The sequence below is a fragment of the Acinonyx jubatus genome, chromosome C1 (assembly GCF_027475565.1).
Source record: "Acinonyx jubatus isolate Ajub_Pintada_27869175 chromosome C1, VMU_Ajub_asm_v1.0, whole genome shotgun sequence".
Taxonomy (NCBI): domain Eukaryota; kingdom Metazoa; phylum Chordata; class Mammalia; order Carnivora; family Felidae; genus Acinonyx; species Acinonyx jubatus.
In genome coordinates, this window is record NC_069381.1 from 11,693,574 (window position 1) to 11,721,325 (window position 27,752).

Consider the following 27,752-nt stretch of genomic DNA (forward strand, 5'->3'; position numbering starts at 1 on the left):
GCGGGTCAAAGGGCCCCAGGCAGATGAAAGGAGGGAGGGCTGCAGGGTTCCCTCCTGATGCCCCAGCAGTGGGAGAGAGCTGAGCTTGGGTCATCTCCAGTTCATGCAGTGGGAAGGCTGCAGGGTCAACTCCCCTGGCCAGCAGACGGGAAATGGCCATCTCTGTGCGTTTCTACTTCGCATAGACTGCCACCTGCCAGAAAGAATCCTGGTGTCAGCTCCCTCCCCTTAAGGTCCCTGCCCCATCCCACCCCCCGCCCCGCCCCCAGGCAGTTGTCTCACCACCTCTGCCTCTTTGTGTTGGAGAAGTAGGAGTCGTGGGAATCCCTGCCTAGGAATCTGTGAGCAGAGCAGGGGTCAGAAGCCCTCTGCCCAGTGCGAGACCTAACACAATGGGAGTGCAGAGTCTAGTCTCTAGGCTGGGGACACAGGGTTGAGATGCGCCAGTTGCTAAAGCCAGAGAGCCCATCTCCCCACAAAGCTCAGCCTGGGCTGGTGTGTTCCAGCCAGATGAGCACCTGAGGGGGACCGAACGGGTGGGAATCAGGCACTGGGAGCCGCTAGGACACCGACTGGCTGAAGACCTCAAGCGAGTTAGGCAGGAGTTGCCTCCGCGCGGAAGCAGGGAGCAAAGCGCCCCGCCCCTCTGCGGAAGGCCCCGCCCCTCCGAGGAAGGCCCCGCCCCGCCCCGCCCCGCCTCTCCCGGCTCGCGAGGAGCTGCGGTCTGGGCTCCTGCAGAAGTCCCGCGGCCGCTTGGCCACGTGTTGCTGCAGAGAGTTGCTCAGGCGCAGGCGCCGCGGCGGCCCCGCAGAGCGGTCCGAATCCAGGGTGGGTCGGGCCTGGGGGAGGAAGAGAGCAGGGTGACGCGCGCCTGGCAAAACTCGGCGACCCAGCCGACCCCTCCCCACTCCTCTCATTTCTTCCGCGTGGAACAGGAGCAGCTCCCAGGGCGCGCTCAGCTTGGCGAAGTGCACGGCGGGCCAGAGCCCCGGGCCCCTTCCCTTGCGACCCTAGCTGGGAGGTGGCAGATCCCGTTCTGTGCCAGGGTCCTTTCCGGCCTGCAAAAGCGCCTTGACCTGCAAAAGCGCCTTGCCGGACGCGCGTTTTCTCGTTTGAAATTCAAACGAGGAGGGAGCTAGCACCTCCGGTGTATAAACGTGGATGACGCTGAGCAGGCCGGCGTCCTAGAGTCGTGGCTGCTGTTTCTCGTGTATTGGCCATCTCCAGGCCCTGGGCTGGGCGCTGGACACACTTCTCCCGCTTCAGCATCACAGACCCTCTGGGTTGGGGGTTGGGGGAGGGGGGCTGACACCACGGTAAAGCCAATTTTACAGATGAGATGCTGAAGTCGCTTGCGCAGGTCGAAGAGCGTATTAGTGGAGCCCGCGCTCAGCCTCGGGGACAGAGCCCGCGCTGCCCGTTCCCGCCGCGCGCGCAGGTTCCGCTGGCACTTACAGTGTCAGGGCCACTGGGGAATCGCAACTGCTGTGACCTCCAGCCCGCGGGGTGGGAGGGCAGTTGGGAACTGTCTGCCTCACTTCCCTCCTGGGCCTATCAGTCCCAGCGAAGCCGGAATTAAAGGAAATAATTTGTGCTGCAGCAAGAAGGATTGGGTTTAGCTCCAAGGCGGAACTGCCCATTGCAAGAAATGGACGAGTGATGCCACGGGATTGCTCGGCCGAGGGAAGAGGGGATTTAAGAGCGCGATTGTGGGTTGGCTGCTCGGGCCTCGGGGGACGTGTCTCACCGATTTCGGTTTTCCTGCCGCGGGAAAGGTTGCCCCCCGGGAGTCGGAGGCACAAATGTTGACGCAGGACGCGCAGAGACGGTCGTCGTTGGGGTCCTCGTCCACGGTGCCATCACCGTCCTGGGCACAACAGGACGGGAGGAAGGGCGAGAGGACCGGAAGCGGTTACTGGTGCCAGGAGCTTCTCCATTCTCCGTCGCCCCTGCTGGGCTGCCGCTCGGCCCGCCCACCCCTGGCTCAGTGTGCATCCAACTGCCCTGGCGCAGTCGACCGGTGTCCCTCCTCTCCAGCCCAACCGCCACCACTACCATAAGAACAACGACGAAGAGAACAACCACCATTTATTGTGCCCTTAACTTGGTGCCTGGCACAGTACTAAACATTTCCCACACATTTAGCTACAATCCAGAGAAATGTGTGCTACTGTCCTCTTCATTTTACAGATAAATGAATGCATGGGAATTGAAGTGAATGGCCCAAGGCCCGAACTCTCCCTCACCTTCCTTCTGGACCCCTTCTCCACCCCCAGCCTCAGTCAGTCCTCTTTGCTCCCAGAATCCACCCCAACTTTCTAGAATAGAGTTGAACACCAGCTTCCTCCATCCCCACTGCCCCAGCCTCTGGGTCTGAGGTCACAGGGAGGGAAGAACCTTCACCACTTCCCAGATTCACTCCCCATCTCCTGGTTGGCCCTCTGGGGGTCTGGCCCCAACCTGTCCTAGCCTCTGAGCCCCCTGCCTCCATCTGGGCACTTCCCCCCCCTCCCCCCCCCCAAGCCTGTGCCTGGCACAGGGGCATCACAGCTGGCACCAGGCTGCCTAGGGAGTAAGGAGATCCAGGGCAAGACCAGAAAGCCCCAACTGGAATCTGGACTCAGCCAGGGCCCAGGAGGCCCAGCCAGCAGCCTTTGCAGGGAGGGGGGATTCCTGCAGCCCCTTCCTATCCTGGGGTCAGCTTCCTCACCTGGGGTCCTCCCTGCTCCCCAAGAGGCCAGCCAGCCTAGGCTGGCAGCGAAGAAGAACTCACTTAACAGTTCAGCTCAGCAGGACCTGGGAAGCTTTGGGGGCGGGGTGGGGTGCGGGGAGGAAAAGGGAAGGAGAGGGAGGGGCCAGCACTGCATTTCCCCTCCTACAGGCAACCCCAGGCTTCACAGTTGGAAAAATTGGGAGGACTGGGAGAGGGCCTGTGAGGGGCTGAATCCTGAAGACTGCATTAGGGGATGAGGGGGAGGGATGGTCCAAGGGAGGAGAGTGCTGAGGGCTGAGAGCATCAGGGCTGCTTCGTGGCTCTGCGACCTTGGGCAAATGCTTGTCCCTCTCTGGACCTCAGCTTCTCTGTCTTAGTCTGTTCGGGCTGCTATAACAAAATACCACAGACCGGGTGGCTTATAAACAACAGAAATTTATTTCCCACAGCTCCGAAAGTGGGAAGTCCAAGATCAAGGCTCCAGCAGGGTCCTCAAGGACCCTCTTCCTGGTTTATAGTCTGCACTTTCTGTGTCTTCATTGGGTGGAAGGGGCTACAGAGCTCTGTGGGGTCTCTTGCGTAAGAGCACGAATCCCATGCATGGGGCTCTGCCCTCTTGACCTCCCAAAGGTCCCTAAAATACCATCACATTAAGGATTTGGATTTCAAAGTATAAATTTTGGGGGGGACACATTCAGACCATGGCACTCCCCATCTGTAGGCTCTGTTGAGAGCCTGTTTGGGGAAGGAAGAAGCAGCTGATAGATCCGGACTCTGGGAACAGCAGTGGGGCCAGGCCACAGCAGAGCTAACCCCCACCCTCGCCTCAGGAAAAGATGATGGCTCCCAGCGGCTTCCCTCCAGAGCCCCAAAGTTCAGTGGCTCCAGGGCCCTCCAGGACCTTTTCCCAAAGTCAGGGCCCACCCCTGACCCAGTCTGGGGCATCATCACTACCCCTTCCTTCCAGGGAGCCTCAGGGCCCATGGAGGGGTGGGGTGAGTGGAGAGATACTTGCCCTGAACTGCTGTGAGGCTTAACCTAACGGTGGAATTTGGGGCACCAAAGCAGGGAGAAAAGATGGCCTTGTGACACTTCCCCGGAGTGGCCCCTCCCCCCAAACCCTGAGAGAGGAGCTTTATCTGGAGCCCAGACCCTCTCCCTGGATAACACACCCAGGACCCGCTACAGACTGTGCGGTGTCCAGAGTTTCAAGATGGCCAGAGCAGAGCTTCAAACCAGGTGGGAGGGCCCCTCTGAGGGCCGTGAAGCTGGCTCAAAACCACACGCGTGTGTCCGCACGCTCTTCTCGCTCCCTTTCCACGTGGCCCTGCCCAGGGAACACACTGTAAGTGCAGTCACCTGCTATTTTGATAAGGGCTCCCAGCTCTGCACTGCCACGGAGGAGGCCCCCCGGATAAGCAGTCTGCTAAGTGCTGAAGGGACACGGCGGCAGGGCTCGCAGGGGCACAGAAAGTGGTGCTGGGAGGGCAGGTGGCCAGGCTCCCAGTCCCAGTCCCCCTGGCCTCCCTACCTTGTCCTTACGCAGGAAAACAGCAGAGAACTGTTCACCTCCTTGGTTTGGGGGGAAGGTGGGTGACAGGGTGATTCTCTGATTGGGGCAGGGCTAACCAGGAGAAAACTGGCCTGCGGGTACAGAGCGGGGACCCAAGAAGGATCCAGTAGCTTCCTTTCTGGGGGAGTTTCAAGCCCAGAGATAACTGGCTGGTGCTCACAACACAGGCACCTGTAGCTAGAGCATCACATTCAGGCCCAGAGGTGACCTTCACCGGGTCCCACTCCCAAGCTTTGCTGTTGCCTCCCGGGTACGGTCTACTGGAGCTAAGAACAGAAAAGAATGGGCTGAGCCGGCTGCCCGGAAGCAGAGCTGAAGCCCGCAGGGGACAGGTCTATGGCTCAGGAGCTCAGGAGCGGGAGCCAGCCCACCGGCTGTGCCACCATGAGGCTTAGGGTCCCGCACAGGGACGTTCTTTCTCTGGGGTGTGGGACAAGCTCAGGACTCAGCTCTGAACCAGCGCTGGTCTTTTAGGCCCTGGAAGGGGTGACCGACGAACCTGTGGGTGGTGCCCAGGGTAGCAGACATGGTAAATGCCATCAGGCAGGTGGTCAGTGTGCCCAGGACGGTGAGCCAGAGTGGGTTATGTATGAACGTCCTGGGTGTGCCAGCAGGGGGTTGTGCACACGGGTGGAGGGCGGTGTTTTAGGACAAGGGCTGGTATGTGTGAGCATGTGATCATGACTGTGAGGATGTGGTATACAAAGCTGCCAGGGCTCCCCTCTCAAGAGGCGGCTCCAAGGGTCCGCTGGCTTTGGGGGTCACATATCTGGGCCCCCAGGTCCTTCCAGCTGGCTCAGACTCAGGCCAGGCCTCAACCCAGGGTTCCAACCAGGGGGTGTCCGAAAGTATAAAGGCCCTCTGCATCAGCACCACCCCTCCCCCCACCCCATACTTTAGCCTGCATTCACGAGTGTCTCTGGTGGATGGGGCAGGGGTGAGACACAAGAATGGGCACATTCCCTCACTTTCCTGCTCCTGCACTTGCTGGCTTCCCACAGGGCAGAGCTGCCAAACAGGGCACCTCACTCCCTGACCCCACCTGGTCCAGTCCCTGGCCCTGCCCAGTGAGCTTTCTGATACCCCAGGCTGGCGGGGCCCTGCTTCCCAAGCCTAGCCTGACACCTTCATTTTCAAGAAAGGTACTGCACGGAGGGCTCACCCCCTTAACATGAAGGTGGACTACATTTCCCAGCCTGCCCTGCAGCTCCATGTAACCATGTGACTGGGTGCTGGCCGATGGAAGGTGGGCAGAAGGCACACCCCCCAGAGGCCAGGTCCCGGGAAACCTCCTAGGTGACCCTCCACTAGCAGTCACTCCCCCTCTGCTGACTGGATGCTGATGCCCCAGGGCAAACCGGGAAGCCATGTGTTAGAGACCTCAGAGTCAGGGTTCATTCAGCAGAGCCCCCAGATCCCTTCACTTCCAGTTGAAGTGAGGCTGAGCAAGGAAAACACTTCTATAGAGTTAAGCCACTGAGATTTCAGGGTTTATCCGATATAGCAGATGGTGTTGCCTCAAGGAATACAGGCTCTTGATTGAAGTCACTTGGGGTCCAGGGCCCGGCTGGGATGCCCCCCCTTTCCAGTCGCCCTTTCTGGGAGGACAGCAGGTGGGGGGTGCGGGAGAAGCTTGAGCCCTAAGGTTCTGCCCCTATACTTCCTCAGTTTCCAGAGCCCAGACCCTCCAAGGTGGAGGGAGAAGGCCAGGGGGCCCCCGGATGCCCTTAGGCCACTGATGCACAGAGCCTCGTGTCCCCACCTCACTGCTGTGATTTCTGCAAGGAAGGTGCCTCCTCGTCCTCCTGGCAGGCCCCTCTGGCCAGTCCTCAGGATGAGGTCAATGTTCCTGCCTCAGCCTTAGGACCTGGTCCTGCCCTCTGCCTTGGGTCACGGTTGGGAGTAGAGATCAGCTGGGGGAGTTCTCTGAGGTGTCGGGGAGCAGGCCAGCTGCCACCTGGTCCTGGTGCCACAGCTGTTCCGCCAGGCCGTTGAGCACGTGGGCAACGTCGGCCAGCCCAGCCCACCCATCCAGTGTGCGCCCATCTGCCAGCCGCCGCCCCGGCACGCTCTTCACCCGCAAGAGGGGCAGTTCCCAGGCCTGCCGGAAGGCCGTGAGGTCACGCTCAGGCACATCAGTGTGCATGTACTGGTCAAATCTGGAGGAGGGTCAAGGAGCCTGGCCGGGTGTCTCTGCTTACCACCTCGTCGCACCCAGCCTCAGCCCTCTTCCCCGGAGCCCCATCCGGTGGGGGCGGGGGGGGGGAGGCGGCTGCTGCAGCCTTTAAGATACTGTCCATGGGCGTAGAGCCCACGGCTAGGCAGAGGCAGAGTCCCTGATCCCCTTGCTCTGTGCCTTGCCAGGTGTGGCCTCAGACTGTCCTAGGGGCCACCCAAAGGATACTTGGAGCCGATGACCATCCTGACAACACCAGGGGTGTCGCCTGCTACTCGGGCCAGCTGTCCAGGGAGGTCTTCAAAGGAGGCACGGTCGGTGAAGGAGAAGAGGAAGAGGAAAGCATCTGTCTTCTCCTTGCAAGCCTGGGGAGGGAGAGGCCGATGTGAGGCTTGTAACCAGGGGGCCAGAACCTCTGATCAGCCGCAGGGCCCTGAGAAGTCTCAGCAGATCCCCTCCTTCCACAGGCCCAGAGCAGGCACTGGCTGGCCCAGGGCAGAGCTGGGGCTGAGACCCGGTCCCCACGGCCAGTTCAGCCTTCTCCCACCCGGGGCAGCACCCCCCAGGCCACGCCCAATTCTGCCTCCTGCAGACCGGGCAGGTACTCAGAAGCCCGCCTCAGACAACCAGCTCCTCCCGGCCCCTCCCAGGCCCACCTGTCTGCTCACCGGCAGCATGTGGTCGAACTTTTTGAGTGCAGACTCCCCGCAGTCCCAGAACTCAAAGCGGAACATGACAACACGGTCACTGGCCTGCAGTTTGGCTGGCCAAAATACCACGGTGGTCTGGATGCCTGGGGGAGGGTCAGCTATTCAGCATGGGAGAGGCGGAGTGGAGAGGGGCCAGGGGCCAGGAAGAAATAGGAAGAAGATACATCCCCGGTGGGTCCACCAGCCTGGTGCGGAAAGCATAGTCGCTGACCCGGGAAAATTCTCAGGCTGATGGGGGGAAACCAAACTGCTCTAGAAGGGTCTCCAGCCTGCCAGAGAGATGCAGCCCCAGCCCTAGCCATGACAAAGCAGTTCACTCGTACGTACGAGGGGACCCAGACGTACTGGATGCTGGAGGATCCAGTTGCAACCTGCTGGTCAATCAGCATCCAACGGAAGGAAACCGGAAGAGAAGATCGGTGTTCCCTGAGCGCCCATCTTGTGCCAGTTCGGCGCGAGGCGTGTTACCAACACGATCTCTAGTACCAATCCCACAATACACTGGGGTTGGAACTATCATCTCTGACGAATAGAGGAGCCAGTGAAACGCCTTTCCAAGGTTGCGGAGTAAACGATGGGTCAAGGGCCAGTCTTTCCTCCACCCCAGGGAAGGCCTCCCGGGATGCACTCACCAGCGGTCTCGTGGTGTACCACGGGTACCTCTAGGCCAGCCAGCTTGGCCACCAGTGCTGTCTTGCCCACGCCGCTCTTTCCAGACACGAAGATCTTGTAGCTGGCTGTGTCAATGGCCACGGGAGGGGGCAGCACTGGTCGTTCCAGAAGCCCTGGGACAAGAAGGGAGCCAGGTGGGGTCAAGAGGTCAACCTGCGCTTGCCCCATCAGACCCATCAGCTCTAAGGGCTTTCTGGTGCCAGCTATCCATGGTTCTCTATACTTGGTACGGAGGCCTGGGACACAGGCAGGGTCCCTGGATGAGCTCTGTTACAAACACCTGTGCTCTGTTAGGTGCACCAAGGCCCATTCCAAATAATACCGAATTACTTTTCTTTAAAGTTTGATGCACGAGGGGCACCTGGGTGGCTCAGTCAGTTAAGCGGCCCACTTTCAGCTCAGGTGGTGATCTCACGGTTTGGGAGTTCGAGCCCCGCACTGGGCTCTGTGCTGGCAGCTCAGAGCCTGGAGCCTGCTTCGGATTCTGCGTCTCCCTCTCTCTCTGCCCCTCCCCTGCTGGCGCTCTGTCTCTCAAAATAATAAGTGAACATTACAAAAAAATAAATAAATAAAGTTTGACGCATGAGATTGTTTTTATTGATACTATTATCACCTGTTCTAGATTTCCCACATGTAAAGGCAAGGTTCTTCATAATTCTTTCCTCAATGGAGAAATATCAGCAAAAATATTCTCAGTTACTATAAATAAAGTTGTTAGAATCAATACACTGAGATCTTTATGAATGCTTTTAATTTGAAAAAAAAAAAAAGGCTGAATTATGATACATGTATAGGCTTAGCATCTGAAAGTCCTCAGCTGTGGGTTGCCCTGTCATTCTATGGTCTTCAACCCCCTGGCGCTTTGTTTCTTCTGGCCAGAGCTGAGCTCTCACAGCAGATGCCAGGCCCCTCTGCTGACCTGTCAGTGCAACGCTGGGTGAGGTGGCTTCATCCTGGGAGATGTGAATGTCTCGTCTTTGAGACTGTAGGATATGGAAGAGGCTTGCCTCTACTTACCAGGCTGGGTCTCGGACAAGTCTGTAAGGTGTGCTGTTGAGGGCAGGCGGGAGTCTGTTGTGCAACATGCCCAGCAGAGGGCCTGGCACAGAGGTAAGAACTCCATCAACAGCCTCTCTGGTGACTGTTCTTGGCAGGGTTGGGGCTGTTTCCATGCTCCTGGCTCTGATGGTGGAATTCGCTCTAAGGAGATTCGGGGGCCCCAGGGATAGGGCTTCCAGGGGTCTCCAAGGTTGAGGAGTGTAGTAAAGCAGGCCCTCACTGCCCTACCGCTTTGCCACCTTCCCCACCCTTCCCAACAGGTGACACTGTTCTTCCAGGGGAGTGACAGGCTTGGGGGCAGGCACTTACCGAACACCCGTCTGCGGTTCTTGCGCAGGATGCAGGCTAAATACTCCTTGCCCTCGGCGCTCTCGTGCCAGTCTGGGACAATCACCGAGCCCGGGGCGGGTGGTCTGGCCATGGCCTGGCACCGCGACAGGGTAGAATGCTGAGTAGGGGAGGGGAGAGGGTAAATGTCCTGAGCTGGACCTGCGATCCCTCTCAACCTGCTCTCTGACTCTTCCTCAGAACCCCAGCTCCCTCCTTGGGGTGGGGGGTGGGGGGGCGGGCGTCATTTACTGCACCTCACCCTTATTATCCCCATTAGCGCTTTTGGAGTCCCAGTTTCCTTTCATGGTCCTGGGGGGTTACACACTCCCCGTCTCCCTCTTATTACCCAGACCGTGCAATTCCATAGTCCCTTCGTCCCCATACTGCCCCCTGGACAGCCATCGCATTATTGCCCCGGGGGGCACTTACACAACCCCCTCTCCCTTGTCATCTCGGGTCAGGAGCGAGGGTTTTTACACAGCCCTGTTTCTCCTCTGCCTCCTCGATCCCAACTCCTGGGGCCACCCAGCCCTCACCATCAGAAGTCCCCGTCGGCGAACGGGCTCAGGCGGAGCTGGTCCCTTTAAAAGCCCACCCGCGCTCCCGCCGCCCAGTCCGCCCGCGTTGCTTCCGCCCGGCCTGCGTCTGGCTTCGGAGCGCTCAGCCTGGCTCGGCGTCGGAGCTTGAGGCGCATGTGCGGAGGCTGTTGTCAAGGAGACGCCGGGGGCGGGACTGGTCCCTCTCTTGTCTGCCGCTACCACCACGCGGGGGCACCCCGGACGGGGCCTAACGCTCCGGGCCGTGGGTCCTTTCTATTGCTCAGTCCGATTCCCAGGCTTTCTCCCCAAACTCCTCCCAAATCAAATCCCCCTCCTCCAGGAGCCTTCTCTGCCTCAGTGACTCAGTTCCTTCTTCTATAAAATACTATTACCTCCTAGGGTTGTTGTTTTTTGTTTTTGTTTTTTTTTATAACAGTGCTCAGCCCATAGCAGTGCTCAATAAGTTTAGTTAGTGTTGCTTATTATTGTTATCGCTCTATTAATTCTGCCTATGGCTTCGTAAGTGGGGAAACAGCAGCTCAGAGAGGTTTAGGGACTTGCTCAAAGTCTTAAAAATGAGTCAGAGGGCCACAGGAATCTACCGGCCATTCATTTATTGATTCATCCCATCCATTCAACAAATAATTACTGAGCACCTATTAAGTGTTCTGCCCGTTATAGGCACTGACAATGGAAAGACAAGAAGTACTACCCTTCTGCGGCTGACATTTCAGCACTGAGGCCATGAGCCCCCCTCCACCCTTCCAACTATGGGCACCGACCTGTTACCAGAAGGTGGGTGCTCAGTAAATGCCTGTTAGTTGGACAGGATGCAGGTGGGTCCTTGCTGAGAGGTTATCTATTACACTTAATTTTTACCCGTATCTTCGTGCAAGTAGCACGAAGATTTGTCCTTCAAGTGGGACAAATTTGTCAAGTAGGACAAATCACTGCTTTGTAAGGAATAATCTGTAAGTTAACCTTTATTGAAGGCCAACTTGGTGCCAGACAGCGGGGGCTTTACAGAGGTTAACTTCGTTTAATTCTATAAACAAACCTGTATGGGAAATATTATCATCTCCCTTTTCTTTTACAGGTGAGGAAACTCAGACAACATGATTCTCTGGGGTCACATCACACGGCTGGCCAGTGGCAAAATTAGACTCAGAACCCAGGATTCCTGGACTCTGAACATCTGTTCTGCCAGACTGGGTCTCGTGTTTTTTTAAACTTTGTCCCCAGCCACTAGGAGGGCCCTTCTTAGTCATGCTGAAAGCAGCCAGAGGGCCATCAACCCACAAAGCATCGAGGTCCATTATGTCCGAGAGAGTAGAGGGGACGTGGCTGTATAAGACAGGGTGCTTGCTGTCAGTTGCTTCCACTGCAGCTAGGCGGAAACATAACAAATGAGCACTGATTTCTCCGGGATTCTGCAGCTTGAAACCCCTGCCCACAGTCCCAGGTTGCTCAGCTCCCTTTCCTGCCGTTCTTACCGCACCTGCCCAGACTCAGGATTGGTCACGCTGTGTGGAGCGCCCTCTCTCCGTGGACCTGAAGTGCCTCCATGGCAGGGCTCAGATCTGACTTATCTCTGAGTTTCTGCACTTCATCGTTAGCCGTGCCCGGTCTTGACTCTTGGAGGGCTTGGAGGGCTCGGGGAGTGTGAGGAAATGAAGCAGCTTGGCAGGATGAGCTTGCCAGTTATCCTGGAGGCCAGATGTGAAGTCCTCTTGGACAGAGGGGGAGGCCGGTGATCAGAGGATCTAGGGGCCAGAGGTTTTTGGGGGAATCAGCCTTCACCGCCCTCAGGAGCTCATGGAGAGGACACTTGGGGAGCATCAGGAGCCTGTTCAAAACATGGGTTCTTGGAGTCCATCCTCCAGAGACTCTGCTCTGGGGGGCCAGATGGGTCTGTAAGCTTGCATGTGAACACGGGGCAGTTCAGAAGTTGGGTTCTGTATCAGTCCGCTGCGGCTGCCGTAAGAGACTACCACAGACTAGGCGGCTTAAACAGCAGAAATCTATTTTCTCGCAGTTCTGGAAGCTGGAAGTCCAAAATCAAGTTGCCAACGGGGTTGGTTTCTGGTGTGGCCTTTCTTCCCAGCCTGCAGGCAGCCGCCTTCTCAGTGTGTCCTACAAGGTCTCATCTCTGTGCACACATACCCTTGATGTCTTTTCCTTTTATAAGGACACCAGTATTATTGGATTAGGGCCTTGCTCTTATTACCTCATTTAACCTTTATTACCTCCTTAAAGGCCCTATCTCCAAGTAAGTCACATTGGGGGTTAGGACTTAGCATATGGATTTTGGCCGGGGGTGAGGGGAGTCACACACAATTCAGTCCATGGCAGGGTCCACAGACCTCACTTAGACGTCACTGCTGGTGAGAGAGCCAGTCAATGGTTAGAGCCTGGGAGTGAGGTGGTCAGAATTTCGTTTCAGAGGAGGCTTGTGGACCATTTTGGTCTAGTGAGTTCTGCTGTCCTGTGCCCCCTCTGACCATTAAACTGAGTGTCCCTCTAAAGCAAAATGTTTCTCCTCTCAAGGCCTAAGGTGAAGCAGGTGGACCATCTATCTAAAGGCCCATATGGCGTAAAACTTTCTGATTCATCTACTCATTTGTTCATGGTTTGGTCTCCCCCCATCCCCCAAATTGATTGAGCACCTTCTGGACAGGGCACCATAAGGCCTGGATGGGCAGACACACAGGCCTGAGGCCCTCAGGGGCAGGGGTGGGTGGGATGCCCAGGAGGATGAGTGGAGGAGGGACAGTCAGATTTGGGTGTCCGTCTCTTCTCTTGCCTGGACACTGCAGCTGTTTCCTGTAGGTTTCTCTGCTTGCCTTCTGGAATGCCACGGAGGCACCAGAGTCGTCTTTAGGCAAAGTAAATCCAGCAATGCCACACCCATGCTTATAGTTTTCCAATGGTTTTCACTGCACTCGGAATAAAATCCAAACTCCATGCCGTCAAGGCCATCTGTGGCCATCTGACCACCTCTTGCTTTCATTTCAATGGTCGCGCTTTTCCCCTTGCCCAATGCCCTCCAGCGAGCCCGGCCTTTTGTTCCCACACAGGCCTCTGCCCTCCAGTGTCCAACACCCAGACCTCCCTGCATCACCCCCACAACCTCCCGTGGATGGCTGCTTCACCTGCACAGAGGCCTTCCTCCTCCTCCACTCAAGGATTCGCCCTTACCTTCCGAGACTCACTCCTTCACGCCCTCCTGTTCTTGATTCTGAAATTTTATTTTTTAAAAGATTTTTAAGTAATCTCTGCACCCAACATGGGACTTGAACTTAACAACCCCAAGATCAAGAGTCGTGTGCTCTACCAACTGAACCAGCCAGGCGCCCCTTGATTCTGAAATTTTAAATTTATTGTCTCTCTCACCTAGAACATAAGCTCCATGAGGCTAGGGGCCTTGTCTTTTCATTCTGTTATACCCCTGTATCGGTTTCCTACACCTATAGTAACAAAGTACCACAGACTGGGTGGCTTAAACAACACAAATGTGTTTTCTCAGTTCCGGAGGTTAGAAGTTATATATCAGTGGGTCACCTGGGTGGCTCAGTTGGTTAAGGGTCCGACTTCAACTCCGCTCATGATCTCACGGTTCACAAGCTTGAGCCCTGCATCAGGCTCTGTGCTGACAGTTCAGGGCCTGGAGCCTGCTTCAGATTCTGTCTGTCTGTCTGTCTCTGTCTGCCCCTCCCCTGCTCATGCTCTATCTCTCAAAAGTAAATAAGCATTAAAAAAAAATTTTTTTTTAAAGAAATACATCAAGGAGTTGGTAGGGTTGGTTCCTTCTGAGGGACAGGAGAGAAGGATCTGCTCCAGGCCTCTCTCTTTAGCTTGTGGGTGACCATCTTCTCCTCACGTCTTCACATCACTTTCCCTCCGTACAAATCCGAGTACAAATTTGCTGTTCTTAATAAGGACACTAGTCACACTGAATAAGGACCCACCTGAATGGCCTCATTTTAACTTAATCACCTCAGTAAAGACCTTATCTCCAAATATGATTACATTCTGAGGTTCTGCGGGTTAGAACTTCAGTATGAGAAGGGAGGGGGGCAGAGGGACACAATTAAGCCCATAATAACCCCTACTAGCTAGAATATGTTGGACATACAGTAAAAACTCAATAGAAACGTGTTGGCTGACTGGCTGTGGCTGCAGCTTGGGGAATGGCCTGAAGAGGGTGCCTGGAAGAAGCCACCAGTTAGGAAGCCCGGCCAACATTACAGGCACGAGTGGGTGAAGACATGCACTTGTCAAATGCGTATGAGCACTCCCCGTGCCAGGCCAGACACTGGAAAGACGACTGTAAAGGAGCTACAGACCCTGTCCTTGTGCATTCCACACTCCGCTGGGGACAATAATCCAATAACCAGGGAATTGCACTTATAAGCAGGGCGGGAGGGTAGATTAAAAATGTCCAGATTCCATTTAAATATAGGGTTTGGGACTGGAGCTGCCAAATCATCCCAGGGAGGTTTTCTTGAGCCTGGAATGTGCCAGGCCTGTGCTTGGCAGCAAGGTTGGTGTCCTCGACCCGGACAGCCTCATGTGTCACTTCCCTGCTTAAAACCCTCTAATGGCCTCGCACTGCACCTGGAGTCTTGTCCACCCCTCCCTCCCCATGGCCTACGAGGTTCACTGGCGCCCTCTGCCTTCACTCACATGCCCCAGGCACTCCGGCGTTTCCTCTGCTCCCTGAATTTGTTGAGTTCATGCCTGCCTCTGGGCCTTTGTTCCTGCTGTTTTCTCCGCATGGCTGCTCTTACATTCAGGTCTCAGCTGAAATGTCTCCTCCTCAGAAAGGCCTTCTCTGATGAGCCCAAGCCCATCACACTCTGTCACATCCCCCTTTAATTTTCCTCGGGATACTCATCTGGAATGGTCCTGCTTAGCTCTTTCCACGTTTGCCCCTTCTCCCTCACCCCCCACTGAAATACCACCTCCACGGGGAGGGCCAGTGCCTGGCACACAGTGGCATTCCACACTTGCTCCATGCAGGGATGAGTGCCGGCCTCCGCCCCCCTTGATCCAGGCAGCCACCAGGCCTCCTCTCCCTACACATTTAACATCCTGTCCTCTGTCGGTTGCCACTGCATGGGCCCAGATCCCACTCCCCCCCTGCCTCTCGTCCCCATCTCCAATTCATTCTCCAGCTCTGCCCCGTGCACTCCAGTCTCACACTGACCTTCTCAAGATTCCGGAAGGGCTGGTCATACTCGGATTTCTTTGCAAAGGCTCTTCCATCTACGGGAATACCCTTCTCCTTTCTTCCTCTGGCACCGGCCACAGCCCCTCTCACCCTTGGGTCTTGGGGTTCCCTAGCACCTTATCTGATTTCTCTCCTTCTACTGGAGCAAGTGCAAGCTTTTACCTTGGCAGACTCAGATGTTTAAGAAACAGAGCTTTGTTTCCTGGCTTGATTTAGTCTGTCTGCCGACATTTTAATCCAATAATTTCCTGGTAAACTTACATTCAATGGATTTCTCATTCTCTACTGTTTAAACTCAATCTCCTCGAGGTTATTTCTTTTCATCTCCCCCTCCTCCGGCCCTGGGGCTCATCTTCAGTGTGTAGGAGGTGTTGCCCAAATGCCAGGGAAGCATGTCTGTGGAGGGCACCCACTCCTTGGGTGTCCTCTGTCCTGGACCTTTGTGGGCCTCCCGCTACTGGGAGAACTCTCTGTCATCACTCTGCCATGGCCCCAGCTGTGCGGGCCTCTCCTCCCACTGTGGATTCTGCTCATAAGCTGCTTTCCCTGCTACATCTGAGGGGATGACCTCTGGTCAACAGATCCATATGGGCCACTCTGTACTGTCCTCAGCCCCAAACACCAGCCCCTCTGGATATGCCAGACCTCCCACAGCCCTTCTCCACCTTTCCTGGACCACAGTGAGTCTGTCCTCCCAGGGTGAGGCCTGGAGGCCCGCCAACACCCTGCATTACTGACTGCCAGAGGCCAGGCCTGGGATCCCCCCAAGAAAGGCTCTATTCTCATTTCAGTGGGGTGAGGCTGGGGCAACGAGAAACCCATCTGTTAGCGCTCTCTGGCTTCCCAACAACTGTCCTGCCTTTGACTGGCTATGTTGGTTACAGACAGTTCTGACTCTGCCTCCTTTGTATCTTTTTAGTACGACACCTGGACTGTCTTTGGCTTCTGAAGCTCAGGATTTGTCATCTTTGTTCAGCCCAGTGTGATGCCTCCCTGGTTTGTGATGAGGCTGTGGGCTCCTCCAGGAGCAGGCCTCTTTTCAGCCATCTGAGTCCCAGTGCCTCGAGGGTCAGTGTGTGCTCAGGTGTGCCGAGAATGACTGACCCCGAAGGGCAGTCCCGGGCTCTCCTGGCCTTGCTGATGGGTGGGCAGCAGCTTCCTTCTTCCTTCCAGGGTTCTGCCTGGTAAGGTCTGGTCCTCAGCCCTCTTTCACTTCCCTGCAGTGGGCGGGGGCAGACAGGTTCCCCGGTGGGGAAATGGCACACTCTGCCAGGCTTCTGAGGCATCTACTTGTAACATCGGCTCAGCTTTGTGCAGGCTGACAGGGCCTGGGCCCACAGCCCAGCCCAGTGGAGACAACACTGGCTTTCCCATAGCTGGAGGCTGAGGCAGAGAGGGCGGGGGGCGTGGGCAGAAGGCAGCCTGGGACGGTGTTCAGACATGTGGCAGAGGCCAGGGAAGGGGCCCTACCCGGGCTCTACCAACAGTGGGAGGGGAGAAATGGGCATTTTTCTCCTCCAGCCCATTCAGTTTCCCTCTGAAGTCAGCCTCTGATGCAGTGCCCAGGCCACAAAGCCTTTCACGGGGTGCCCCCAAGTGGTCTTTTGGGGAAGCGCACCCACTCCGTGGACCAAGTTACTGCTGGATCCAGCTAGGCCGCTCATCTGTGAGGCTAGCAGCATCACCGCCATTTGAGTGACAAAACTGAGGCTCAGGTGGGACCAAGGGACCCCCAGGTGCCCTCTCAGCTCTTGAGTTGTGAGATGACTTGTGTCAGCCCAAAGTGACAGCGCCAGCTTTTGAAACCAAGGTCTTTTCTGGTTCAAAGCCGGCCCTCGTCCCTGTCCTGCAGCCTCTCTAGGAAGTCCTTTCTGAGTGCAAAGGGGACGGAGGGGTCCCTTGGCCCCATTCTTGACCGGATGCATACCTCAGCTCTACCTTCCCTTCCCGTGAGAGTTAATCAGTCTCTGCTTGAGCACCTCCAGCAACGGCGACATCATTACCTCACAAAGTATCCACAAGGGCACTTGGCTGCTTTTGTCAGTGGTATATTGTGGGCAAGTGGGGACAGTTGTGGCCACTGAGAGCAGAAGGCAGACCTAAGCTAGGGATGCTCCCTTGTTGTGGGGGGCGGTGGCAAGGCACAGAGAAGCAAGGGTCCGGTCCCCCGTGGCAGCGTTACAAGCAGGCCAGCCTGCAAGATTTTGAGGTGATGCCTCCTGTCCCACTGGACAACAGGGTGCTCAAAGGCTGGCTTTTTGCAGAGGCTCCCAGATGAGGGTGATGCGAGGCAAAGCCTTGGGCTGCAGAGCTGGCTGACGGTAGCGACCTGTGCGATGCCTTGGCCTCCCAGTCTGAGTCAGTGATTCCTGCACTGCCGACCCACAGAGCCAGCTGGAGAAGAGTGGCCAAGGCCTGGGAAGGAGAGAGGGCAGTGTGGAGCTGCCCTTTCCCTGCTAGGTGCTGAGATTTACACCCAAATGTGCAAAGGCCTCTGGCCTGCAGACACCCAGGGGAGTGGCGAGGGAGTCTTGTGCTAGGCCTGCGTGAGAAGGCAGTGGTCGCCACCTCCGGTCAGGCCTTGGGAGAGTCACGGATCTTCTCTGTTCGTCTCCACATTAAGGTTTCCCCCCAGACTGGCATGTCCTCTCTTCTATGCTCCCACACACCCTCTGACCTGGGGCTGATCAGGCTGCTGTCAAGTTCAGGTCATCTTTGGAGCAGAAACATGCTCATCAGGGGGTAGGAGCATGGCCCTTGGCAGGGACAGACCGAGTTAGGATGTGGTCTGGGAGGCTGTGCAGGTCTGACCTATCCTGAAGACTGGGCACGGGGGGCCTTCCTCAGGCACCGGTGTTTGCCTCCTTCCCCAGGACCACCAATCAGTCACCCCTAGCACCCTACCCACCAAACACAGCCTCCTCCACAACATTCCGTACATAGACTGCCTGGGCAGTGCTTGAATTCCCCCAATGGTGCCAAACTGGTTCTACCTGATACATACAGTTCTGGCCATTGGGAGGAATTTCCCAATGATGCTGAAATCTCTTCCCTAGAGCTTCTACCCACCGGACCTTGTTCAGCCCAACAGACCCACCAGGGACAAGTCCAACCCGTCCGCAGGGTGACTGTGACAGAATTCAGAACAATCATGCTACCCCTTGCCAATTCAGCAGCAGCCAGCACGTGGTGCTGGGCCATTTGTACCCCAGGGCCCTTCCCCAGACCATGCTGTAGTTTGCTATCCGCCTTAAAGTATGGTAAACGGAACAGACAGCATCAGACCACCTGCTGTTAGAGGTGGAAGGTTCACCCCACAGCTTGGGAAACACAACCGTGCAGACGGGATGACAGCCGCAGCTCCACAGCACCTGAACCTGGGACGAAGTTGGTACAGTAACCGCTGAACGAAAAGCCCGTGATGGTGCTCGGCCCAAAGGCCCGTGGGTGTGAGGATCTGGCACACACCTGGCAGGTGGCTTCAGCACTGGGGCAGCCCCCTGCCCTGGTGGTGCCTGTCTCCTCCCAGGCCCCCACACAACCGGGCAGACTCGTGTCGTCGGTCCCTAATCGACACTTCCAAACTGGGAGCCCACTAACTGTGCCCTTGCAACCAGGCAGAAGGACACCTCACGTGCCGGAGGCAGAATTCAACGAGCACACCGCAGAATGAAGTCCGGAAGGGAGATTAAACGATGAGACAGTTCTGACCTGATTGATGGCAGCAGCTGCTACTTACTGCTCTCGAGAGGCAAAAGCCCCAGAGGTTCTCACGGTGACATCTAAAAGATGACCCGGACGACCACAGACACGCATAATCCTCAGCAGGGGCATGCTCGTGACGGTTTACACGACGAGCCCAACCCTTTCCTTCACGATCCTGTATTTTTCTCAAGGGTTAATTACAAACACTACCCACCACCTAACGAGCTCTCGCCATGTGCCAGGGCCTGTGCTAGTGCTTTCGTATTCAACTTCGGTTCACCCTCACGATCCTTTCAGATAAAAACAACTAAAACTACACATGAGGAAACCTGTATCCAAGGGGAAGTACTAACAGGGGGAAGGCGAGATCAGGTCAGAGGCCTCTAGAGCCGCAGGCCTGCTTCTCACCACCATCCGCGACTATGTCCCAAGATCCAAGGGCTCCGTGTCCTCGTCTCGCCCAGGAGGCCAGTGACGGGGTGGCTGTTGTCCTGGCCCCCGGGGCCTCCGCTCCAAGCTGATCACCTCTCTTAGCTGTGCACCACAGGGTAGTAACTGAGGCTCTGAAACACCAAGTCCTTCAAGCAGGACTGAGGGAGCCACGTCACTGTTAAATGGAGCTGTCCCTGGGGAAGGGCAGCTCTCCGCCTCAACCCCAAAACACACCCCTCCCGGAGGAGGAGGGAGTCTCCCAACTACCTTGCTTTCAACTTCCGTCTCCAACCTCAACTGCTTGCTACTACAGCTTTCTTTCTTCTTTCTTTTCTACTAATGAAACAGTTAAGACAATTCTGTCCATTTTGTTTTATTTGTTAAATTGCTAAAAAGTCATCAGGGAAAACCTTAACAAAAAATGAAACAGAGATTAAGATATTAGTGAAGTCCACTTTTCATTCCTACACTGTTACGTGCCTAAGATGACCATCTCAGGGGAAGCCACCTGGGACCCCTGAGTTGCAGGGAAACCTCACTCACAGCACCAGCTTCGCCAGGGCACGATGGGTGTGCGCTGACATGTACCCTGGTTGGTGGGAGGGGAGCAGAGCGAAGGAAAGAGAGCAGGGGTGGAGTTAACACCTAGGGGTTGCTCTCATTTGACAAGGGACAGAGTGAGAGGGAGCCACTTACTGGTGACCGTGCAGAACATGCCTTCTGCACTTCGCGGGGAGGCTGCACGGGATGCAGGCCTCAGAGTTCGGCTTCCTTGCCCCTGGGGGTATTCAGATCCTCCCCACTGACTCGTGCACTGGTAAGAGAGCACAGACAACGCAAAGCAGAGCACATCACCATGCCAGGATCACCACAAGGACAAGGACAGACAGACAAACCCACCAGGAACATCACTTTTACGGGGAAGGAAAGAGCAAAGCAGGCGGAAACACAGAAAGATAAAGTCAGAGGGCAAGAAGTATCCCTCTGTTCTCCAACAGCTGGTGGCTTTCTGTTCTCCAAAGTCAAGACTTCTCAAGCTGGTTTTCTTTCATCCTCCTCTTCTTCTTTTCTCTAAAGAGTTCCAACACAGTTCCTAGGATAGTTCATGGTTTTAGCTCTTGATACAGAACTCAAACATTAAAATCAGATCAATCCGTAGAAGGCTGGAAGGAGAGTGAGCCTAGTATTACAACTAAATTTAAGCTTGTTTCAACACCTCATTTGTGCTCCTAAAATATACTATTTGGGGGGGATGAAGGGGTGTTTGTGCAGCCCACCATCCACGTTAGTAGAAATGTGAGCGAAAACACAGAACCCTCTCTGCTGCCCAGCCTGTAAAGTGAGGAAAGGGAAGCTCCGTCCAAGAGGGAAGGAAGACACCAAGACTCTCACGTGAGAGTCTCAGCAGGGTGGCCGATGAAGCGGACAGGACATGGGGCTCACAAAGGCACACGTGCAGGAATGGAAGGGGTTAAAGCTTCAAGTAGAAACAAAATGTATTTTAAATAACTTAAATACTGATAAATAGTTGCTAATTTAGGTGGTCCTGAAGGCTTAAGAAATTGTCTCCTTTTTCTCAGTGAATTTTAAGACAAAACTGGCGTCATGTCAAAAACCAGAGTTGTGGTTAGATGTGACCTGGCGGAAGCACCCCGGGGGGGGGGGGGCGGCTGGCAGAACGCTCTCTGCAGCCGAGACGCCTGGAGTCCCAGCGCGCGCGCGCGTGTGGCTTCACAAGGGCCTGAGGACACAATCGCCTTGACTGTGTCGAGTCGCTCTCCTAAGGTATCTGCCCACAGTGCCCAGGAGCCACCGAGACCAACACCACCGGGTGCGGATGAGGCAAATTTTTCTTAAGGAGCTGTCAACAGCCCGGTTCGGAGCGGTGTAGACAATACTGGATGCCACGGAGTGCCGAGGAGCTGGTTACTTTCTAAGAGCATCATCATCTCCACTGCCTCCCTGTTTGGGGAAAACGGAGGGAATCCACAAGCTAACAGCTGGCTTAGGGAGGCCACAGGACAAAGGGAATGATCACCAAGTTGAGAGTCTGAACTTTCAGGCTTCCAAATACTTTATATTTCAATAGGAACTGAGTTAGGAGATGCTGTCCATGCGCAAGTGCAACGTCATAAACAAGGTTCAGCAATAGCAATAGTGTAGTATCTAATCTCACAGGCTGCTTTATCTTGTGGATAAGGACCCCACGTGGTCTAACAGTCTTTGCCAAAGAAGGACCGGCAACAGCCCAAGAGCGAGGAGTCTGGAAAGCTAAGTGCTGAGCTGTGAGTAGGTGCACACCACAGCAAGCAGGCTTGGTAGTTTCCTCATCTAAGGGAGCACATGGAACAGTTTCTAGAACACAGACCTCTCCCTGCGAGCTGGCCCCTTCCTGCGCTTGGCACCACAGGGCTTTCCCACCAAGACCACATTGTAAAAGCTAATGGCCAGGGGAAAGAATTCAACATGATGTAATAGGAGAAAACACACTTATCGGACAGACTGCTAAGTGCTGGCCGAGAGCCAGGACCCAGGGCCAGCTGTAGCAGGCTTGTGCTTGGGAAATGCGAACGAGAAAAAGGGGAGTGTGAAAGATGGGAAATGCAATGTTTTGAAATTCAAATCCTAAGGGCAAAGTAAAAATCCTCTTTGCACTGATGAGAAATCACCAAGAATCCACATTGAAGTGGTGACATTTGACTTTATTCTAACATCTCCTACGTCCAGACCATGGTTTAGAGACTGGTAACTTCCAAGAAGATTGGTAAACTTGTAACTTCCTATGTCAACCAAAGACATGCTCCAGCTGGTTGCACTTTATCTCAGAAATGGCGTGAAGTAAAAACCCAAACCTTATTTGTGTCATACGTGAACAGCACAATCACAAAGGAGGGGCTGCTCCCGAGGTCAGCCTTGCAAAGACGCTAAGCACGTGATGCTCAACCCAACCACCACTCAACAGCCAGGCAGAAAAACGCATGTCAGGACAAGGGCAAAAATCATTTCTAGAAGGAGCTATCACTAGGATTTCCTTCCAGGATCAATTTCCACATTGCATGAATATGGACGGGTGGGCCCCATGTGCTCTGGAAGTAAAAACAAGCCCCAAAGGGAAAAAACAGTATTTTTTGATGCTTCAAGGATTTCTCATGATACTGGCATCTTGGAATTCCCTACCAGCCTCCTAAGTGGTACCGGAGAAAGGGTTCCAGAAAAGAAATATCTCTAAGAGATTTCCCTGGGCACCTTAGCTTTGTAAGAGAAACAGAAAATGAGAAAGCTTTTAGGGCTTAAAAAAAAAAAATCCACATATGCCCCCCCCACCCCCCCCAAAAAAAAAAGAAAAGAAAAAGGCAGCCTCTGAGGATCAAGTTTTAAGGGAACAAATGTGGTTTTTGGCAACTTGCAATCAAATACGATTGTCAGAAAATTCCAAAATCAGACACCAAAATGTTTTTTCTGAGACACAGAGGGAGCACGCAAAAGACCAGTGGACACGAGGTAGACAGGCGTGTCTGCATAAACATCGTCTCACGGTGATCCTGGCACACACGTGTGGAAAAGAATTCCCGGCTGGGTAACTTTCCTCAGTCACGAGGGCAGAACGGGGCCAGGCAGAGGGCTTTACCGCTCGGGTCCTCTGTGCTTTTCAAGGGAAGGGAGGAACAGTTCTCTACAGGCTCCTTTCCCTCTGCCAGCTCCTGGAGCTCGTGGGTCTGGAGCCTCCACCTGTGCACCTGACACACGCGCTTTCTTTCTCTAACTCCAAGAAGGCCACGTAAGGACTTATGGGGGCTCTTCAGTTGCCCTAGGTTGCGTTCTGACATTAGTCTGTTCCCTAAACTCTTGGTCTAGTTACCAGCAACGTAGAAAAAGGCAGCCGAGCCTCTGCTAAAACACAGCAACAATTTGATCTGAACCAGGACGGAGACCTCTCCCTCTCTGTAAACACAGTCGGCTATATAATATATATTTATATATTTATATATCATTTTTTTCGTAATGGAGGTTTGACCCCAGCCTGCAGTGAGTGAGGTTGGGAACTGGGGGTTTGGTTTATGGGGTAATTCTGTCCTTTGTTTTCCCAATTCGCAGTCCAAATGCTTGCACACTGGAAAATTAAAAGCCACAGAAAGGGAAGGGGGTTTAGAACATATTATCTCTTTGCTCGCACAAAGTACAAGGCGTTTGTTTTTGGATAGTACTTCACATTCTGTTTCTTGTCCATGAGTCCTCCAAATATGATGAGTTCGCCCCTGCCTTGTACCACTGTGTGCAGGCTGGTTTCAGGAGGTCCGACCACAGAACTGCTATTAAATACTTTCCATTTGACCCGCCCCTTCTCCTTGGTGTCTTTAATGTCTAGCACGTACATCTGCATGGGCTTGCAGTTCATACTCTGGTACAAAGGTTTGCCAACATTCAGGGACTGCGGAGGGTGGTGGCCCAGGCGGCGGGCAATGGGAGGTAAGGAATGCCCATCTCCTTGGGCGGGCCCTGCGCGAGGGACGGGCACGGTTTCTCCACTGCTCAGGTTCTGGCTCCCGGGGGAGCCTGGAGAAGACCCCAGAGGAGGACTTAGTGCTGTGGACGCTGAGGGGCCTTTGGATGACATTGCTTTGATGGCTTCTAGGCTCCGACGCAGGGCACCTGGGGAGACAGCCCCTGCAAGGGCACTGGCCACGTGCGGTGGGGTATGCACACCATTCGTCTGTTCGGGAGGGTGTCTCGTGCTTCCCCCAACTGTCCTGTTGTCCACACCATCCATATGATTGCTACTCGGAGTGGGTTTCAGATCCCAATTCAGATCTATTGATCCTAACCTCAGATCTTTCTGATCTGGGAGTGACCCTCGCCGGGGGGCCAAAGAAAGTCCCATTTTGAGGTCATGTCCGTCAGTGGTAGACGGGGTGCTAGGAGACACGGCCTGCACAGGGCTGTCCAAGGAAGAGCCGCCAATCACTGCTGCTCCTGGAGACAAAGTCCCACCGTTGAGGATGGGGGAGCCATCTCCTCTGGCTGGGGACAGGCTCCCTTCCCGGGAACTTGAGGGGGTCTGCCTTTGAGCTCTGGGCCTCAGTGTTCCCCAGCGGCCGTTAACACAAGGAGCTTCATCCATACTCCTTACTGGAGACTGAGAGCGGTACTCTCGGGTTTCGGGAACCAGGGCTGGAGGAGTGGCGCTGATAGGTGACGGGCGAGAGTTCAGACTTGGGCTGAGTGGGGCTCTCCCGCTAGGAGCCTGACTGAAGACCACCACGCACTGCCCCACCTGGAAGACAAAAGACCTGTGCTCAGTTCTGATCATTCATCTAAACGGCAAACATTTGATCATGAGCATCTGGGGAGGCCAGGCATTTTGTAGGTACCTGAGACACCGAGATGAAAATAATGGAGCCTGCCTTCTAGGCTAGAAGGGGACATAGACATGGGGATAATTTTTGCTGGAGCGAGACAGGTGTTACCATTAGAGTTGTATGTACAGGACAGGGGAGGGGTGGAGGGAGGAATCAGTTTTGGTTTGGGGACCCTGAAGAAAGGTTCATAGACAAAGAGGTGCTTAAAAAGCTAGCACTAGGGGCGCCTGGGTGGCTCAGTCGGTTAAGCGGCCAGCTTCGGCTCAGGTCATGATCTCGCGGTCCATGGGTTCGAGCCCCGCGTCGGGCTCCGTGCTGACAGCTCAGAGCCTGGAGCCTGTTTCAGATTCTGTGTCTCCCTCTCTCTGACCCTCCCCCGTTCATGCTCTGTCTCTCTCTGTCTCAAAAATAAATAAACGTTAAAAAAAAAAAAAATTAAAAAAAAAAAAAAAAAAAGCTAGCACTAAAAGGATCAGTGGGGTCTATGGGGTGGGGTGGGGAGCGCCTGGCTAGGTCAGTCAGGAGAATGTGCTACTCTTGATCTTGAGGTTGTGAGTTCGAGCGCCACGTTGGGTGTTGAGATTACATAAATAAATACACTTAAAAGAAAAAAAATAGGATCAGTGGGGCCCACACAGGTTTCTCATCTAAAGGTTCATATATGAGCAATGCCCAAGGAGTTATGGTTAATGCCCACTTCTTTTATGATGTCAAGGTGTTTTTCATTTCTAGACAAATTTGCTTGGAAGTCTGACGAGCTAATTTGGCCCTACAGTTAGGACGTCCTCTCTCACTGGCCTGTCAGTCCTCTGCTCACCCGGCAAGCTGGATGGCACCACAGTTCTGGAGCCCCATGATCTTCATTTTCTACCTTGAGTGGCTGCCAGGCCCAGGGGCCTGAATGCATGTGCAACAACCAAGCATCCTTGAAGAGCTGTAAGAGAAGGACCGACAGGAGGGCTCAGGTGTGGACAGGTCACAAAACATACACACACAGTTGGAATCTCAAAGCCACGCTGTTTGGTCTAGAGAGTGTGTGGGCTCTTCAGAAGAGCAAAATTTTTGGTTAGCCATTCATTCATGCCCCTTCATTTATTCATATACCACCACTGGCCTGGAAATATGAAACTGTGCTTGTGACCTACGAATGAATTTTAAGTGGTTCTAAATTTTGCCTGTGGTACAGCGCATGTGTAGGTGGCGTAAATAATACATATCCATAACTTTCTGAATCTGCATTCTTAAATAAATTCCATGTAAACTGTTTTTCTGTCCCACTCCTCCTAGAAACATGACAGCACATTACAGCCTAAAAGAGGAAGTAGGAGTAGGGAGAATATACAAATATTTAAGAGACGAACATCTCTGATTAAAAGCACCTCTCCCCCCTCCAAAAAACAAAAACAAAAAGCAGATCTCAGCCAGAAAATACAAAGGTTATATATATACCCAAAGTGAAAACGTATTCTCTAAGTACAAATGTGGAAATGGTCTTATCACTGCTTACAAGGTGACACAGGGAAACAAGTTTCGAACACTTAGCAACGTGTGCATCAGAATATGCCACACCAGCAATACTCACAGCGTTGGGACCGCCACACCCTCCAAGGATTAAGATAGTTGCATCATCTATGACAATCTGGAGAGAGGAAGACATTTAAAATAAAACTACAAAGACACAGGCACCTGACCTCCTACGCATCAGTGGTATATGAAAACAGCCTACCCAGATCCCAAATGAGAGTATTCTAGTCATCATAAGCTCTCCAGTCTCCCCAAACCATGTTAATTCTGATGTCTGGGGGCAAATTACTGATGATTCACCTGAATGGATATATCCTTTGTTGATCAAACATTAAAATGAGCGTACCAACCACATAAAATGCAGGGTTCTCTTGAGAAATGAAATAGCAAAGTAAATGCTTTGGGGAGAGGCATAATATAAAGCCACTAAAAATTAATACAACCCATTAGAAGTTGAAAAATAAATACCAGCAAAAAAGAACGACAAAGTCTCTTTGGCTTATGCATGTTGGCATCTTACCTGACTCCCTCCTCCCTTTCCCATCCTAACAGGAAGATGCTACAGTGTTTGCTGAATAGTTATTTTAATTCCTGAGCACCTGAGATTGGCCACCTCGAGGATGAGGACTGGGGCCGGAGATGTTCGGCTTGGACCACGCCCACTGCTCGAGGTCAAGGACCCAGACATCGTTGCTCCTATAAGATAAGGACAGGAGAATGAAGGAGTCAGGAGCCACCAGGGACCCCAGAGCTGATATAAATGAAGTTACATTGATATTTTATTTATTATTATTTTTAAGTAGGCTCCATGCTGAACATGGGGCCTGAACTCACAACCTTGAGATCAAAAGTTGCATGCTCTACCAACTGAGCCAGCCAGGTGCCCCTTGAAGTCACATTTATAAAGATGCCTAGCAAAGTGCCATGCTGATGCCATCTTAAATTATATTTTTCTTCCCCTTCTTTCCCTGGAACCCACCTCAAGAACTTCAAACCTTTGTTCTTCCCACTGACCCGTAAGTCCTCTTTTGAGTCAAACCTACAGCGACATACTAGTATCTAAAGTAAGAATGAATTTTCGTTGGAAGTTTAATTGGCAACAGCTACTGGTCAAGATACAGTCTTTCAAAAGCAAAAGCCACAAGGAAGAGAAAAAAACTGATGCAAAAAGTAGCTCTATGATTGTCTAGGAGATAAAGATTTGTCAATTCTGGCTATACAAATTAATTTCACCGTGGCTAATGAGATTTGCAGTTTTATCAAGGACAAACTGGCATCTCCAACCCCCAAGGGACCAGTACGGCAAGGACAGACTCCTGGAAGGCAGTCTCTATTTTACAGTCATCTTGCTAAGGTCGTTTATTCACATAGAGGAACACGGAATAAGAACTCTAATACCGTAAAGCCCTAAACTGTCTCAGCTGAAGGGCAGCTCACGGTGTCTCAACTGTTTTAAAACAGGAAGATGTGGGGTACGCTGCCTGACAGGGAACAGGGTTGGGTCTGGAATGGTTTTACTGCTGACAGCCCATCAACCTGCCTTTCAGAGCACAGGGAAAATGACCACTACTGCAGCTACCACCAAACCAGATAAAGAGGGATTCAGATGGATGGCTCTGGCTCTTGACGTTGGCCTGAGCTGCTGAGTCATGGCCAGAGATGATGAGGATAGTCGGTGTATCAGACCTGACAGATTTCTTGCTCCTACCCACTCCCCCAACCCATCCTG

General features: G+C 53.9%; 2 protein-coding genes and 1 long non-coding RNA gene across 9 annotated transcripts in view; all 3 read right to left on the minus strand.

The window, feature by feature from the left end:
* Window positions 1-4,710, minus strand: LOC128312699 (uncharacterized). 2 transcript variants are annotated; one of them, XR_008292341.1, is made up of 3 exons: window positions 4,458-4,710; window positions 1,748-1,867; window positions 1-193 (listed from the first exon to the last, which is right to left on the minus strand). It is a non-coding gene; the product is annotated as an uncharacterized LOC128312699 (long non-coding RNA). The 2 variants fall into 2 exon arrangements; XR_008292342.1 differs by lacking the exon at window positions 1-193 and adding an exon at window positions 709-839.
* A 34-nt stretch (window positions 4,711-4,744) lies between these two features.
* CPLANE2 (ciliogenesis and planar polarity effector complex subunit 2) lies at window positions 4,745-19,344 on the minus strand. 5 transcript variants are annotated; one of them, XM_053207712.1, is made up of 6 exons: window positions 14,459-19,344; window positions 9,213-9,351; window positions 7,805-7,957; window positions 7,131-7,255; window positions 6,691-6,827; window positions 4,745-6,445 (listed from the first exon to the last, which is right to left on the minus strand). In XM_053207712.1, the coding sequence occupies exons 2-6, from the start codon at window positions 9,322-9,324 to the stop codon at window positions 6,196-6,198; spliced, it is 777 nt and encodes a 258-aa protein (XP_053063687.1). In that variant the 5' UTR covers window positions 9,325-9,351; window positions 14,459-19,344; the 3' UTR covers window positions 4,745-6,195. The 5 variants fall into 5 exon arrangements, with proteins under 5 accessions (XP_053063687.1, XP_053063685.1, XP_014928425.1 ...); XM_053207710.1 differs by lacking the exon at window positions 14,459-19,344 and adding an exon at window positions 11,271-14,431; XM_015072939.3 differs by lacking the exon at window positions 14,459-19,344 and adding an exon at window positions 9,770-10,087.
* A 155-nt stretch (window positions 19,345-19,499) lies between these two features.
* FBXO42 (F-box protein 42) overlaps window positions 19,500-27,752 on the minus strand; it is a 92,323-nt gene continuing 84,070 nt past the window's right edge. For both annotated transcript variants that reach the window (XM_027060308.2, XM_027060309.2), the window contains 4 exons: window positions 26,623-26,719; window positions 26,082-26,138; window positions 25,317-25,433; window positions 19,500-24,414 (listed from right to left, as the gene is read on the minus strand). In XM_027060308.2, coding sequence (XP_026916109.1) covers window positions 23,299-24,414; window positions 25,317-25,433; window positions 26,082-26,138; window positions 26,623-26,719 — 1,387 coding nt within the window. In that variant the 3' untranslated portion in view covers window positions 19,500-23,298. The remainder of the gene's footprint in view (window positions 24,415-25,316; window positions 25,434-26,081; window positions 26,139-26,622; window positions 26,720-27,752) is intronic.